Below are 16,836 nucleotides of genomic sequence, written 5' to 3' on the forward strand. Positions count from 1 at the left end.
AGGTTTTTAATGGAAGAAGTTTATAACACAGTTTTATTAGCCTGACCAATCTGAAAACATTTATCCAACGTAATCTTTTTTTTTTATTGCTGTTGTTAATTAGTGGTCACTGGAGCCCATAGACATCTACAACGTAAATGCCGCCACCCACCTTGAGATATAAGTTCTAAGGTCTCAGTATAGTTTCAACGGCTTCCGCACCCTTCAAACGGAAACGCATTACTGCTTCACGGCAGAAATGGGCAGGGTGGTGGTACCTACCCGTGGGGACTTACAAGAGGTCCTACCACCGGTAATTACGCAAATTATAATTTTGCGGGTTTGATTTTTATTACACGATGTTATTTATGCCTTCACCGTGGAAGTCAATCACCTTAAACCAAATAAAAGTTCTTCTGCATCCAGACTATGAAATGTGTTTAAAAAAGAAAGACTGTAACCGACAGCAATTCTTTTTGAACATTTTTTTTTCCTCTTATTAACCTTAAGAGATTATACTAGCTTCACCAAATGTGTAGGCGAGATGACGGGGCTCAGCCTGGAAGACCTTGCTAATATCTGCCCTGGCAGGACAGTGCTTAGCTGAGTCTACCACCGGATCGGAATCGCGACCCACTGAGAAGATCCGGCGAGAAACTCAATCGGCTGCGTCTGTGGGTTAAGTTTCATGACTACTTAATCCTTCGGCGCTTTCGACGAGGTCGACGAGAACGATGATCGGGACTATGAATATCTGGAAGCAGTGAGAGTGGATCGGGAGGATAGGAAATGACGTCTTTTTAACATGAAATTAACTTAGAAAGAATTTGGATTAGTGACATATCTTTATAGATGTTAGTTTGCGGGAAACGTTCCTTTAAAATTTGGACATCTGCTGTGTCGGTCCTCCATTTTCTATAAAGAAAAAAGGAAGGCGTGTCTGACGATTGTCTATGTAGACGGTAGATTTACATATTCAATTATGGATTTATGCTTAAGAAAATTTACGTGTGTATGTACATATGTTCACTATATACTACGAAACAGCTGGAAATTTTCCGGAAATGTTCAAATATGGCCTAGCCTGGCCTTTAGTTCGCTATCTACTACTAACTAGATCACCCAGTTTAAAAGCGAACTAAATCAAAGTAACGTTTTAAATCGGCAAACAAAGCCAAAAATTAAATGCCTCCATCATATGCTATATTCAAAAAAACTGCAGATATTTTGACAACGATTGAGGTATACGGTAAACATCCTAATTAAAATTATACAATCAAAATTTTCTATAGAACAACAAACGGACATCCTATGCATACGTTGAAAACTATTCTGCTGATGAAATCAACCGAGCGTGGTTCCGTTCCATTCATGACCAGAAATACATAACGTTGTTTTTTTATTGTAAACTTTTTCCCCAGGAAGCATAAGAGTCAGTTTCGCTTGTAATTATATCCTGATATTGAAGTAACACTCTCGAATGGACTCGTAGTAAATATTTCGTGTTACATTAAGAACCGTAAAACTGGGCCACTACGGCTCAATTCAGAATGTGTGTCACGTTTAATTATTAAACATTGATCTTGGAATACACCATTTAAAATGCTCGCGAACAACTCCTAAAATTTCGAATCGATTTTCAAATACCGTTGTTCAATCATTCGGCGGCTGCAAAACGGTTACGGTGTTCGATTTTCGAATTCGCAACATCATGGCGTTATTCCAATTAAAAATTGAAGTTAATTTTATGGAATCTAAAAACCGTTTTCTTCTCTCCCTCTTTGTTTCAATCACAATTTCGAGGCGTGAGAAAAGGATGGCTAATGAACTCCTTTTTGCGAATTAGTTACAGAGCAACAACTCTCGTTGTATAGAAAGCGTTGCAACACGCTTCAGTGGTCGATCATTGATCTTAATAAATTAACGTCAGTGTGTATCTTTCGTCATTTTTATGTTCATTTTGACGTTACAAGAGATGTGCCGGGAATTGAGAGAATGCACGATTCGAAATTTAAACGACTAAAAGTTGTTCGATTTATTGTTTTTTTTTTCATTTTTGTTTGTAGACTGGCACTTAGATAAAAAAAAGGTTTACTGTGTTGTTATTTAGTGTCGTCTAGATATAAAGAATACGTCAAAACATCGCGGCCATCTTGGGGTGTGACCAACAATTTCGGAAAACGAAGAAATCGGTAACGTTTTATTATATTTATTGTTATTTGTACTTCACCTAACACGATTAAAAATTAGTTGACCAAAGAAAACCTTCGCCGTGGAACGCGAAGTTCAGCCTCTCCTTTAGATCAGCAAAATACGAACGTTCTGAAAAAATGAAAAAAAAAAATCTAGCCAATATGGATTCCTTAATTTAGTATATGAAGGTCACATACTTCTCATTTGAAAATCAGACGAAAAATAAAAGAAATGAGGCAACGGCTGTGAACGCGAAAAAGACATTTACGAAATTGCCCAAAACAGAATATTGCTCCACATATTTTTCTTGTTGTATCATTTACGATCATTTAGCAATAACGATTGGTAACAAAACTTTGTTTTAACACTCACCGATACGTATCTACACATAATTTTAATTTATTTTTAAACATGTAATAATTAACTGTTCGATATTCAAATTTAATTGTAATCTAGTTTTAGATTCATTTTATGTATATTAAACTTTCTCATCTCATGCTTTACTGTCTCCAAAATAATTGTTTATTAAACTGGTAAGTCATAAAATTAATAAACAAAAAGAAAATCAGTGAAACAATAGCCGAGAAAGAAGCACTGAACAATTTTTTTTTTGTGTCATTTCCTATTTATATTTAGAGATTAGCTTGCATGCCGAAAGTAGTGATTGCTTCAAGAATAGAACGACTTGATTTTATAGTTGACTAGCTGTATCCGTCCGCTTCGCTGGGCATTTAAAATTAACATTATTATTTCTTACCCCCACAAAGATTCTCATAATTGACGCCCCCGCAACTGGTGTAGGGAGTCCAACACTCATATAAATATTAGCCTATCCATTAAGTACATGTATTTTCTACATGGATACCAAGTTTCAAGTCAATCGGATGCATGGTTCAGTAGTTATAACGGAACATCCGTAAAACCTCTGTAGATTTATATATTAGTATAGATAAAAAAATAAACGTAATGTTTTTATCTCTGATGTGTTCCATGTTAATGTTTTTTATTGAAACATACGAGTAACGAATACTAAAATTTACCAAAACTTGCTTTAAGCGTCTAAGTCTCTGCTTCTGTGTTGCTTATGATTGATGGCCGTTAATCCTTTTTGGCAACTTAAAATAATACATTAAAGATACATGAGCTGGATTCTAAGCTAAACGTAATAGGCACGCAATATTTGAACATTGTGAGACTACGATCGACGTAATGATTGTGATTGTTAGGACTTTTGTAATATTTATGTAGATGCGATTTGGGTGTTTGAGGCTAATAAGCTACCGTTGTACATACTAGCTTCCAATCAAAATCCGCCGCATCTAAGAACACACTTCACACAGAACCCATATTGTGTTTTTGGAAGGTCTAAAACGTGCAGATACTTATATGTATTATATGTATAATTCAAAAGTGCGTTTGTGTGTCTTTAGATGAAATATATTGAATGATTAAATTTATTAAATACAATTTAAGCAATGATAAAGGACAGATAACATTTAATAAATCATATTGTGGATTAGAAAACGATAATTATGGATTTCTGTTCTAAATATTTATAGTACTATGGTTTTTTATTTAAATCCTTAAATAGTTTTGTTAACATAAAGGGTAATAACACCATATTGTTTTTTTGGAATAAAAGTTAGTTTAAATGTCGTCATTGCTTTGGTACCAGAAAAGGGGGCTTCAGATCAACTCTTATTAATGATACACAATATACGAATTATGTCTGCAGAACTATTAATTAGGAACATAAAAAGTGACGACGGATTAGCGAGACGAACTAGAATAGTCGCAGAAGGCTGTAAACCCGAAAAAAAGTGGCAAAATTTTATCGTTATAATAAACGATAAATAAATCTATAAACATCGGTATAATTTTATCCGTATAGGTACATTGTGAAATCCACACTAACTGGTTGATAAATGCCTCTTGTCCCGAAGCAGTCATGCGTTCCGGCCTGAAGGGTAGGACAGCAGACACCCCGCGGGAGTTGCTGGACTCCTACCGGGCGCGTCCGTAGGTGGCGGATAACGGGCCTCTGGGCACCATTCCCAGAGGCATCGTTCCGTCTCTCTCGTTTTGTTACAACGAGAGAGACCGAACGACGTGGACCAAAACCAGCTCTGGGGGTTCCAAGCTCTCCTCCCCCTTCACTTGTTGAAGGGTGGTTCTCCTGGAGAAGCGTGGGCCTCTACCTTTTATCCCTTTCCCTTTGATTATTTCGTTATTTTATTAACTGTCTTTTTGTTATCTTAATTTGTTTAATTTATATTTTGAGTTGTAATCTGTCTCTTTCTTCGTTTCACTTTTTGGTTTATCGTTTTGTGTTATTCTTTATCCTGTCTTTCTTTGCCTTTCGTTTTATTTTTGGTTTCTTTTGTTTTATTTTCTTCTTCTCTTTATTTCAATCCTAATCCTAAGCTTTGACACCTGGTGAGAGGATGCATGGCCGGTGGGTGACCGGTCACTAGGGTGTCCCAGGGGACCACACCTCGGGTTAAAAATAAAGGGAAACCAATGAAGATGTCCAGTTTGCAAAGAGTAATACCCCAGGAGGGTACCCGCCAAGCGGGAGAATCCCTCCGTACTACCGACTCGTCGGTAGTGCGCAGCCCCTCGTATTCTGGGGGGGGCACAAACTGCACTGAGATAAGGTCCGGGAAGGACGGAGTTAAAAAAGGAGCAGGGTCCGGGAAGGACGTAAGTAGGAAGAACGGGTCCGCGAAGGACGTAGTAGCAGAAGGGTCCGTTAAGGACAGTGAGGGGAGATCGTCCAGAACCACTCTGGTGTCGGATGATAGCATGACCACAGCTGGGTCGGCCCACTCGTCAGCCCGCTCTTCGCCGACACGCAGACAGCGAAAAAGAGTCCTGACGATCAGCAGTGATGAGTTTGGAAGCAGCTCCGGCTCGGATGAAACAGCTACTACTGGTAAATGTGGTGTCAAGCCGCAATCGAAGAGAGGTCGCGGTCGTCCGACGACCACTGGTCAGTACGGTCTGACTGCGGACGAACAGGCGTATCTTAAAGCTCAGCGCTCTGAGATAAAGGATGCCGGTAGCGTGCGTAGTATGCGCGAATTAAGAAGCGCAAAAATCATGGAAGGGAGCTCTAAGAAAGATCCCGAGTGTCGTCTAAAGGAGAGTGCCGCGATGGCTCTGAAGGTATGTAGTAAGCCCGGAAACCTGAAGGGCACGTATCAACGTGTCCTAAAGGAATTGGCGGTGACAATAACGGAAGTCACAGAAGAACTGGCGAACCGCCCCGCGACCGAAGAGATGGAAAAGCTGCGTGCGGTAAACGCCTGTCAGCAGGAAGAGATTTTACAGCTCCGGCAGGAGCTGCAGAAGGTGCACAAGGAGCTGGCGCGCATATCACAGGCATTGACGTTGTCCAATCCAGTCGAAACCCCAGCCCCAGCTTCAACCACAGAGGACCAGGAGGAGTTGCGTGTCCAACGCATTATGCGTGCCGTCGGCACCATGCTTGACGCTCGCATTGCGAGTCTGGAGATGCGGCTACCCCCGGAGCCTCGCATCAGGCCACCCTTAGCGGCGGATAAGCGGAAGAGCTGTGAGAAATCGCCGAATTCTCCTCTCCTCGTTGACGCTACGCTGGAGTCGACAACGGCACAAGCAGCACTACCGTCCACGGTGAACAAGAAGACACGAGGCCCTAGACAAAAGGCCACAGTGTTAGCGCCTCCACCCGAACCGCGTGCCTTCCCTCCGGCTCCAGCTGTCGTGACCGAAAGCTGGTCTACGGTCACCCGTAGGCGCGCTAAGCCGAGAGGGGAGACCGTGAGAACGGCCACAGCCGTTCCACCCACTAGGGTGTCGGAGAAAGTCCCGTCTTCAAAGAAGAGGACAAAGAAGCGGCTCCGAGCTCCGCGTTCTCAGGCTGTGGTATTAAAACTACAGCCTGAAGCGATAAATAGCGGTCTCACATATCGGTTCATCCTCGCGGACGCGAGGGCGAAGCTCGACCTAGACTCCCTGGGTATCCCGCTCCAGAGGATCCGATCCTCTCTGACGGGTGCCAAGGTCCTGGTGGTGGACGGAGACGATCAAGTAGAGAAAGCCAACCTCCTGGCGAGCAAACTGAAAGAGATTCTGCCCGCTGAGGGCGTCGAGGTCTCCAGGCCATTGGTGACTGCAGCGATGCGCATCAGTGGCCTCGACGACTCGATATCGCGTGAAGAAATCGCTGATGAGCTCGCCAAAATTGGGGGGTGTCCACCCGAGATTATCAAGATCGGGGAAATAAAAACCGATCCAGGCGGGATGGGACAAGTCTTAGTTCGTTGTCCGATCTCAACAGCGGCGAAAATCGCAGCAGTTCCCAAGCTAAGGATTGGCTGGAGCGTGCTCCGCGCTCATTTGCTGGAGGCCAGGAGGCTGCAGTGTTTCCGGTGCCACGAGTTGGGCCACGTGAGCGCTCGTTGCCCGTCGTCGGTCGATCGCAGCCGGGAATGCTACCGATGCGGCCAGGCCGGTCACGTGGCTTCTGGCTGCTCGCTGGCGCCGCGCTGCACTGTTTGTGTCTCCGCCGGCAGACCAGCGGACCACGTTTCCGGGGGCAAGGCCTGTGCCAAGCCCCCGAGACAGAGACAACGTCGGCAGGATCCCGCGTCGCTTGAGGGCGTGCGTAATCGGCCCGGTATGGCCTCGGTGACACCGATGGATGCTCAGATATGACAGACGTCCTTCGTTTCCTCCAGGGGAACCTCAATCACTCCGCCAGAGCTCAAGATCTTTTGTTTCAGAGCATGGCGGAGGGGTTGACTCACCTTGCGGTGGTCGCAGAGCCGTACCGGGTCCTTTTGGGTCCCGATTGGGCAGGTGACCTTGACGGCCGGGTTGCCATTGTCAGGCGTGGCTGTGTGGGTGCTCCGCCCGGATTCGACCTCGTTGAAAGGGGTCGCGGCTTCGTCGCCGTCCTCTGGGCCGAGATGATCGTGGTGGGAGTATACTTCTCCCCCAACAGGACGCTCGCCGAGTTTGAGGGCCTCCTCCTTGAGCTCGGTCGCGTCATTGGGAGGTCACATTCCCGTCGGATTCTCGTCCTTGGGGACCTCAATGCCAAGTCATTGGCTTGGGGTTCCTCGAGGACGTGCCCCAGAGGAACGGCGGTGGAGGAGTGGCTGGTCGGAGGCGGCCTCGTTATTCTCAACCGTGGCACGGAACTTACGTGCGTGAGACGATTAGGCGGGTCCGTGGTGGACGTCACGTTCGCATCTCCCGATGTCGCGAGTCGCATCCGTGGTTGGACGGTGATGGTTGGTGAGGAGACGCTTTCCGACCATCGCTACATCCGTTTCAGCATTGCTGTAGCCCCAGAAGTGACATCAACTCCTTTATTCTGCGGCGGCGGCGTGGAGGGTCCACGTTGGGCCCAGAAGCGCCTCGATGTCGAACGGCTGAATGAGGCGGCTGTCGTCCAGGCCTGGCGCCTCGATTCCCTCGGCGAGCCGATGAATGTAAGCGTGGGGGCGGAGCGTATGCGCGAGGCAATGTCGCGGGTATGCGATGCCGCTATGCCTCGCGTCAGAACTCTTGCTCCTAAGCGCCGCGTATACTGGTGGACTGATGAGATCGCCAGCCTGCGCCAGTCCTGCAACGTCAGTCGACGTGCGTACCAACGAAGCCGACGTCGAAGGACGCATCGGGACCCTGAGGAGGAGGACCACCTTTATGAGGTGTACAGGACGGAGGTGAGGGCCCTTTGCATAGCCATCAGAGAGGCGAAGGAAGCCGCTTGGAATGATCTGCTCGCCTCGCTCGATCGTGATCCGTGGGGGCGGCCCTACAGGCTAGCGCGCAATGCGCTTCGCCCATGGGCTCCCGCTACGACCAGCACACTGCCACCCGAGACATTGCACCGGGTGGTCGGGGGTCTATTTCCGGACTCATCCCGAACGGCCTTCATCCCCCCTGTAATGGCAACGGCGCAGGTCGCTGACGGCGGAGAGCTGGAAGGTGTGTCCCAGGCGGAATTTGAGGCGGCAGTGGCGAGGATGCGCGTGAAGCGTACAGCACCAGGCCCCGACGGCCTGTCGAGTCGAGCATGGGCTCTCGCTTTAACTGAGGATGGTTTGGGACCTGCACTTCGAAGGCTGTTTAGCAGGTGCCTCCGCGAGGGCAGGTTCCCGGAGCCGTGGCGCACGGGCCGGCTGGTGCTTATCCCGAAGGACGGTCGCCCTAGAGACGAGCCCTCCGGATATCGCCCGATAGTAGTGTTGGACGAGGCCGGTAAGCTCCTTGAGCGTGTGGTTGCCGGGCGTCTTGTTCAGCACCTCGAGAACATTGGGCCGGATCTCGCGTCCAACCAATATGGCTTCCGGAGAGGTCGGTCGACCGTGGACGCGGTCTTACGGGTCCGCGATCTTTCCGACCAGGCGTGCTCTGGGGGAGGTGTACTGTTGGCTGTGTCGATTGATATTGCCAACGCCTTCAACACGATCCCCTGGAGCGCGATTGTGGAGTCATTACGGTTTCACCGCGTCCCCACCGGTCTCCGTAATCTGATTGAGGATTATCTCTCAGGGCGGGCGGTGATCTTCCCCGAGCGGAGTGGGTGGGGACGAAAAACGGTGTCGCGTGGGGTTCCACAAGGGTCGGTACTGGGTCCACTCCTTTGGAATATAGGCTTTGACTGGGTCCTCCGCGGGGCTAACCTGCCTGGCGTCGAAGTGGTTTGCTACGCTGACGACACGCTGGTGACGGCTTGCGGAGACGACTACCGGTCAGCAGCCGTCCTGGTTGTGGCTGCAGTGGCAACTGTGGTAAGACGAATAAAGAGACTCGGCCTCGAGGTGGCCCTCCAAAAATCCGAAGCAGTGTGCTTCCACTCAGCTCGGAAAGGGCCACCTCAAGGCGCGAATCTCGTAGTCGGGGGTGTCACCATTGCTGTCCAGCCGAAGCTCAAGTATTTGGGCCTCGTGCTGGACAGCAAGTGGAGATTCGACCACCATTTTAAAGCGCTGGTTCCGAGGCTCATGGGGGCGGCAGGTGCGCTGACCCGTCTTCTTCCCAACGTCGGAGGATGCAGCGCCGGTACTCGGCGACTGTACCTTGGGGTGGTGCGCAGTATGGCCCTGTACGGTGCTCCCGTGTGGTCGCCCGCACTCTCCGCGAGAAACGCGTCTCTGCTGCTCAGAGCTCAGCGGGCGCTCGCGGTGAGGGTCATCAGGGGGTACCGCACCATCTCTCAAGATGTGGCCTGCGCTCTCGCCGGATCCCTACCCTGGGACCTCGAGGCCGAAATCTTGGCTGCGGTATATCGGCGTAAGGCGCAGGCCTTGAGTCGGGGACGGTCGCCCGGCCCGTCGGCTGTCGGTCGGTGGAAGCGTGCTGCGCGTCATGTAGCATACGCTAAGTGGAGAGAGCGATTGCTGAAGGAACTTGGCCAAACTTCGGCCACCCGCCGTCGCACCCTCGAGGCCCTGGTGCCCGTGCTGGAGGCATGGTCGGATCGGCGTCACGGCGTACTCTCCTTTCACCTTGCGCAGGTCCTCTCGGGACATGGCTGTTTCGGGAGGTACCTGTGGAAGGTCTGCAGGAGAGAGCCACATCCGGGCTGCCACCAGTGCGGGCACCCGGACGATGACGCGCAGCACGCGCTCGAAACGTGCCCGCGTTGGGAGCACTCGCGGCGAGATCTCGTCGCGGTGCTGGGGAGAAACCTCTCCCTGCGGGCTGTCGTCGCCCGCATGTTAGAGGATCAGGGCTCGTGGGAGGCCATGGCCAGGTTTTGTGACCTGGTAATGGCGTCCCGTGAGGCTGAGGAGCGTGAAAGGGAGTGGGATCCCTCTTCAGCACCTCAGCGCAGAAGGCGGGATGGCCGGCGCGGGCGTGAAGCTCCCGCTCAGCCCCCGTAGGGACTGTCAGGTGGCGGGTGCGGGGGCGCCCGGTACTCGACTGTCGGTCCGGTGGTGGGGCGGTGCAAGGTGGCTCCTGCGCGCCGCTCACGGTGTATCTCCCGAAATGACGTCCTTCGGGATTTTCCCGGAGATGAAATCCCGTCTTATCATCAGGACGGGTACCGGCGAAGGCGGACTTTCGGCGCGCACTGCGGTACCGTAGGTCTGGTGTAGCCGGTGTGGTGGAGCTCGATGGGGTTTAGTCGGTAGTCGTTCTGCGGGGCAAGTGCTTCGCGCGCCTTTTTCAAGGCGTAGTCTCTTGCGAGGGATTCGGGGAGGTGGAGGACCTTCTCGTCCCCCTCTTCCTCTCAGGAGGCGCCGGAGTCCGACATAACCCGGTTCGTTACCCCCCGGACCGGGTATCCGTAAATGGATTCCCCAGCGTTAAAAAAAAAAAAAAAAAAAAAGGACAGCAGACACGACTTGCTTTAATTATATTGTAATAATTGGACCGAACAATCTAGAAGGCTACGATTAGCAGTACCGTTCAATTTGAAAATGTCTACCAGGTCTTGCCATTGCGTCAACGGCTATAATCACGCGATTGTATTAACTAATAAGATTTTTTTTAAACATAACGACAATGAGAATAATCAAAAATTTTTACGCAACAAACTAAATAAGAATCCATCGGTCCAATATAAAACGGAAATTCTCATTTGAATATTAACTTTGTTTATATCGAAAATTCGTGACCGCCCTTTATTCGGAATTATAAAAACCTTTAGATTTTCGTGTAACTAAGTAATGTTCAATGAAATGCGACCGATTAAAGTTATCGAGTTATGTTTGGATGGGGGAAATGGCATTTCTATTTGAGGGCTCCATTTAAAAAGTAGAAATGTTTACACAATATAGTACGTATCCATTGTTATTGTGCTCATTATACATATTATTTGTATAATGAGCACAATGATTATAGACGGATGTTGCGAATTCCATGGACAGCACGCCGGACCAACCTATCCATTCTGAAGGAGCTCGGTATTGCCACAAGGCTGTCCGCTGTCTGCTTCCAACGTATTCTCGCGTACTTTGGCCACATCGCTCGTAGAGGCCCCGATAACTGGGAGAAGCTGACGGTAGTTGGTCAGGTTGACGGGAAAAGATCACGCGGACGCTCACCTACCCGCTGGTCTGATCTGGTTAAGACGCTCACTGGCCTGCCAATAACCGAGGCTATAAAGACCGCCGAGGACAGGAAGACGCGGGGAAGCATTGTGCATCGAGTGGTCCACATTTTAGATTAAACACGACCTTCAGTAATGAAGAGACCGACTCAGAAGAAGAAGATACATATTTGTAGTTTGTCGGGTGAAAGAGCGAATGCTTGATTCGAATTGACGATATAGTAAAAAACAAAATCGTATAATCGTCTAAAACGTAATAATATAATATATAAAAGTAGGGCGTTTAGAAATACCCAAATATTGTTTTTTTTTTCGAATAAAGTTTCTTAAGCGCTTCAAAAGCGCTAATCGATAAATTGCTATTTGCTTCCAAAAGTACTTAATACTTATTGGGTTTACTTATATTGCAATAATTAGTCCGAACAAACAAAAAGATTTACAACTTCCAGTGCCATTCGATTTGAAGATATCTAATTGAACTTTTCATTATTTCAATGACTCAGTATGATCTCGTGACGATTTCATTTATGTTTATACGCTAATTTAATTGTTTATATCGAACGTTGAATGAGTATTCCAAATAACTATACTGTATTGTCTAATTTTCTCAATAACATTTTAAAGGGGATGGCCCATTTTAGGCCCAAAGCGGACAATAGATTATAGAAAAAATACTTAGTGCATTAATTTTCTCATAAATAAATATGCATTTACTTTCTTGCAAATAAGCGCCACTATAGTTTACAATAAGTAGTTTAAAAAAAGTAACTCTATTGAAAAAACAAGGATTTTTATTTTTGCGGGAAAAATATTGCCAGCTTCAAATCCTTTTACGTATGAAGTAAATATTTTGAGTATATAAATAAAACATATAAATAAATCATTTTAAGTATTATCATTAATCAAACGATTTTAATGGATTTTATGCACATAAAATAACATCGAAGACATACCCATTGGACTTTAACTTGTAACTATACTTGAGACCTTAGAAGGTGGGTGGCGCATTTACGTTGTAGATGTATGTGGGCTCGAGTAACCACTTAGCAACACCAGGGTGGCTGTGAGCTCGCCCACCCATGTAAGCAATAAAAAAAACTTTACTAGTATTGTTATTTAAATATGTGCAACTAAAACAAAAACATAAAAAATAATGTGTACTCGTAAAAAAAAGATTAAGATATAAATCAATTATCGGTTATTTAAAAAAATAATCGATATATGAATTTCATGTAATTATTTTTCTTTATACTGACAACACTGAATTTAATCTGACTGACTGAAACTTCGCTTGCTGCTTGTGGTGTTGTGCTTGCGTACAAAATGGATGTGTTTTGATTTTTCTTCGATTTATTTTACTTTTATCAATAACGTTTCATACTACGACTAAAAAACATTGTGTGAATTGTGGTTTTACCCTGACCGAGATTTAAAACCGTGTATATGCTCTCCTTTGCTATTTTTAGATGATACTAATTGTGTATGAAGATGAAGAAAATATAGATATTTAAAGAATTAAGTGTGTTTTTATACCCTATTGGATAAAAATACATTAGGAACATCTTAAACATTAAGAAAAGAAAAGTTCTTGAAGTATCTCACAATCCGACACTTATTTGTATAGAAAATTAACCTCAAAACGAGTTTTTATTTTTATTATATTTTTTATAATAGTGGCGTCAATTTCAATATATTTTTTAGATATCCAATACATTTAAGAATTTGAATCAGTACATTTTTATAGTAATATTTGATGTCCATTTTGGGCCTAGCACACTATGGAGAGTGGGCAATCCCCTTTTTGGTCCTTCACGATAATTTTAGAGCTATCCTCTCGAAATCTGGTTTCTCGAAGACATTGGATCTCTCTGTGTTTCATAGCGCTCGTGATAGTGCTGTGGAATTGTTCAAGTTCTTGTGACTTACTTTTTATTCATCGCACCATATGTCACCGAAGCATCTTCACCTCTACAATCTTAAACCTTTGTTTTCATCCACAGTACATCACCAGAGATTATCTTGGCCTCGTCTTTAGAATGATGTTCTCTACGTGGTGATTGTTGATGGGAAATCCTTCTTCCAACGAAGATTAAAAAGAGGCATTAACCGGTGGCCTGGCTTTTCTCGCGCATTCTCAATGTTCATACTCATCCAACACATGATCTGCTCTGAAGAACTGACTAATTTGTCAAGTTTTATTCGTGAATTGTACGAAATCACGAGGAGAATGTATTTTGAAGTCAATATTTAAAAAGGAAAATTTAACTACAGTGTTTGTTTGTCCTCAAAAAGGACGCGTGCCTAATACATTAGCAAGAATACGTAGCTAACAGCCTTTTTAAATTTACAGTTAAATCTGCAACGTCCTATTTAGGTCAACAAATAATGGAACCGTTATGAAAATATCCTCTTGCGGAATACACTAACAACTAAACTGTTAAGCCTACAGCTATTGGTAGCTTCTTTCTTGGGTAAAAAAAACATGGTAGATATATTAAAGTCGTTAAAAGGATAAGACACCCGACCTCCTCAAAGCGAGTGTTGTAAATATGAGGGTGTTCAAATCTCGCAGGCGGGTACCAACCTTACTAAGGAAATACGTAGTTAGGACGTTTTCACGAGCGAATTCCTTGATGAAGGAATAATCTTGGGAAATAGTATAATGTACATTTTTTTATTGCTTAGATGGGTTTCCGAGCCCACAGCCCACCTGGTGTTAAGTGTTTACTGAAGCCCATAGACATCTATGACGTAAATGTTACACCCACCTTGAGATATAAGTTCTAAGGCCTCAGTATAATTACAACGCCTGCCCGACCCTTCAAACCGAAACCCATTACTGCTTTTTTTACTGTCTAGATAGGTTAAAAACTTACGGCCCACCAATAATGTTAAGTGGTTACTGGAGCCTTTGGACATCAACAATCTAAACGCAACTCACCTTGAGACATGAATTCTAAGTCTCAGTTTTTACAGTAAAATGGTTGACTTTAATCTTCAAGACGAAACGCTTTACTGCTTCACAGCTAAAATAGGTACCTATCGGTGAGAGCTCACAAAATGTCCTACCACCAGTGGTAAAATTATTATGCTTCTAGTGGTCTATAATATAATATAAAGTAGTATCTGAATTTAACGCTCAGAAAAAAACTTTTTCTACATTATACAGCTAACCTTCAGAAACCGGAGATCGATTTAAAATACAACAAAAAAACTTTATCAATCCAAATGATCGATAGTAATGAAACAAAAGAAGTATTTTAAACTCTCTTCCGCGAGGCGGGGTCGACCAGGCCAATGCAAAGGCTGAATTGATATAAAACCAGCTAATAAAAATCTTAATGATCAGAATTGTGCGACTTAAAATATATCATTTTAAATTGGACTCTTAAAATTTTATTGTAGTACCACAGATAACATAGTTCATGCAAATTTTGTCAGATACGATTGTTTAAGCAAGTAATTTATATCTGGTAAAGGGTATATTGAACATAAATAAATTCATTGTCAAAAGAAACACGTATGTTGACCTTTGCAAATTCCTTGCGAATACAGAACATAATACACCAATTTTAAATGAACTCTACTTCGACGAATAAAGTTAGGAAACTATGAGATCTAGCCATTTGGACAGTACCTAAGATCCGTGAGGAATGCCGTAGCTAATAGGTTAGTGTCGGTGAAATACAGCTTAGATTAAAACAATGATATGAGAGAATAGCTTAAATCACTCTTAAGTATAATAGAGAATGTATTAGTCAAGTTACTTTTCAAGCGGGCCGCATGCTATCTACCATGCTCGGCTGCCTTTGAAGGCATCAAATAAATCAAGTACAAGGTATCAAGTGGTCAAGTTAATAATTCTTTCTCTTGGCCGGGATTGCATACCTAACCGCGTTAATACGAACTCAATTGAAGTAATTCAGTAAGTGTGTCGCAGATTTTCCCAAGGTGAATTCTGCCAGATCCTGTCCACTTTCCCCGCGATTGGTGCAGTAATTTTGTCATTATAACCGCATTAGGGACCGTAAGTGGTTACGTTTTGGTAGATATTGGGTAAAAAATTGTTTTGCGACGATTTTTTCGTTGATGATTTACTTTCTATGACGAACTTTTTTAAAACGTAGGTATTGGGTGGAATGGCGTTCTTGTAGCAGAGGTTGAAGTAATAAAGTTAGCGGCAGAAATAGACATGCTGCTTCTGCCGCTAAGTGTTATACGACCCTGGCCGGCTTACAATGCGACCTAGTACCAGTACTCCGGGGACCCACATAATCGTCTTTTACGAGATCCACGGGAAAGGATAATGTGGTGCTTCTAGACCATGCAGCCAAAGCATAGAAACGTTATCAGCTTACGTTTTTCTAACTGCTATTTTAGGCAGACCAGCATGCGGGTCATCTGATGCTGAGTGGCTACCGTCGCTTATGAATAGTAATGATAGGGGCACAGCCAAGTCGCAGCTTATCGTCTCTTCGCAAACCTCGTTTGAAAAAGGATAGTACATAATAGTACAAGGATGGTACATGACAAAAAAGATCTCTGGAAACGCACTGTCGTTGAACCCAGCAGATTCAGGTAGTATGGATGAACTCTGCTCCGATGGCGGGTGGTGCGATGATAAGAAGGAGATGGTGGGACCATTTCGAACAATTTCATTGTAGACTACACGAGCGAAGATGCGGACGGAAAGCCAGTGAAATATGAAGCATAAATTAGATTCTCATATTAAGTACGGATACTAAATATTACTAGTGGAATGATTTACGTAATTTAGCTAAAAGCACGATTTTGACATTTTAAATCATTAGGCCGAGCTTACTTCGGTATTTTATTCTGAACCTACGTGGTTATGATACTCGATTAATAAAACGAGTGTTTCTTGAACGACTGGACTAATGTATGTATGTGCCTTTGTTGCAAGACAACCTGTCTTACGATTATCGCCTTTATCTTTTTTTATTTTTTATTTATTGCTTAGATGGTTGAACGAGCTCACGGCCCACCTGATGTTAAGTGGTTACCGGAGCCCATAGACATCTACAACGTAAATGCCACCACTCACCTAGATATATGAGTTCTAAGGTCTCAGTATAATTACAACGGCTACCCCACCCTTCAAACCGAAACGCGTTACTGCTTCACGGCAGAAATAGGCAGGGTGGTGGTACCTACCCGTGCGGACTCACAAAGAGGTCCTACCACCAATAATGACCACCAGTCTCTCGTGTGCCGCCAAATTTCGCGTTCGGGCCACAATTTGAATGAGAATATTTTATGGGAATTATCAATAAATGCGATGTAGCTATTCAGAATGTTTCTTTATATGGCTGAATGTTTCTTATATGGTATTAGAGCTTCCACTAAAGCAAAAGTCTTTAGCAAATCTCTCGTATTTGCATAGGCTAGGTAAACACAATTTCCTAATGCTCTTATAGCCAACTCATGTTTCATACTTGTCTTACTTACTTACACCTATACTTTTAAAACTTAGTATATCATTTATTTATTGTATGCTACGTTTTCAATTTCGAATTTATATTTTGGTATTAATTGAAACTCGTTAACCCTTATTTTACGGAAAGTAATCATGTCATTGACACTTTGAC

At 44.7% G+C, this 16,836-nt stretch overlaps 2 protein-coding genes across 14 annotated transcripts in view; both read left to right on the plus strand.

Annotated features, from left to right (window-relative positions):
* The window catches only part of LOC101738416 (uncharacterized), a 178,837-nt gene that overhangs the window by 78,461 nt on the left and 83,540 nt on the right, over positions 1–16,836 (plus strand). The window lies entirely within an intron of this gene.
* Positions 4,699–6,873, plus strand: LOC134199756 (uncharacterized). Its single transcript, XM_062671292.1, has one exon. It carries the CDS (start codon positions 4,699–4,701, stop codon positions 6,871–6,873), a length of 2,175 nt encoding a protein of 724 aa, XP_062527276.1.

This window comes from Bombyx mori, chromosome 11 (assembly GCF_030269925.1).
Source record: "Bombyx mori chromosome 11, ASM3026992v2".
Lineage (NCBI taxonomy): Eukaryota > Metazoa > Arthropoda > Insecta > Lepidoptera > Bombycidae > Bombyx > Bombyx mori.

What these genes read in the sequence shown, in the direction of transcription:
- LOC134199756 (XM_062671292.1), top strand. Translation starts at nt 4,699, where the DNA reads ATGTCCAGTTTGCAAAGAGTAATACCCCAGGAGGGTACCCGCCAAGCG.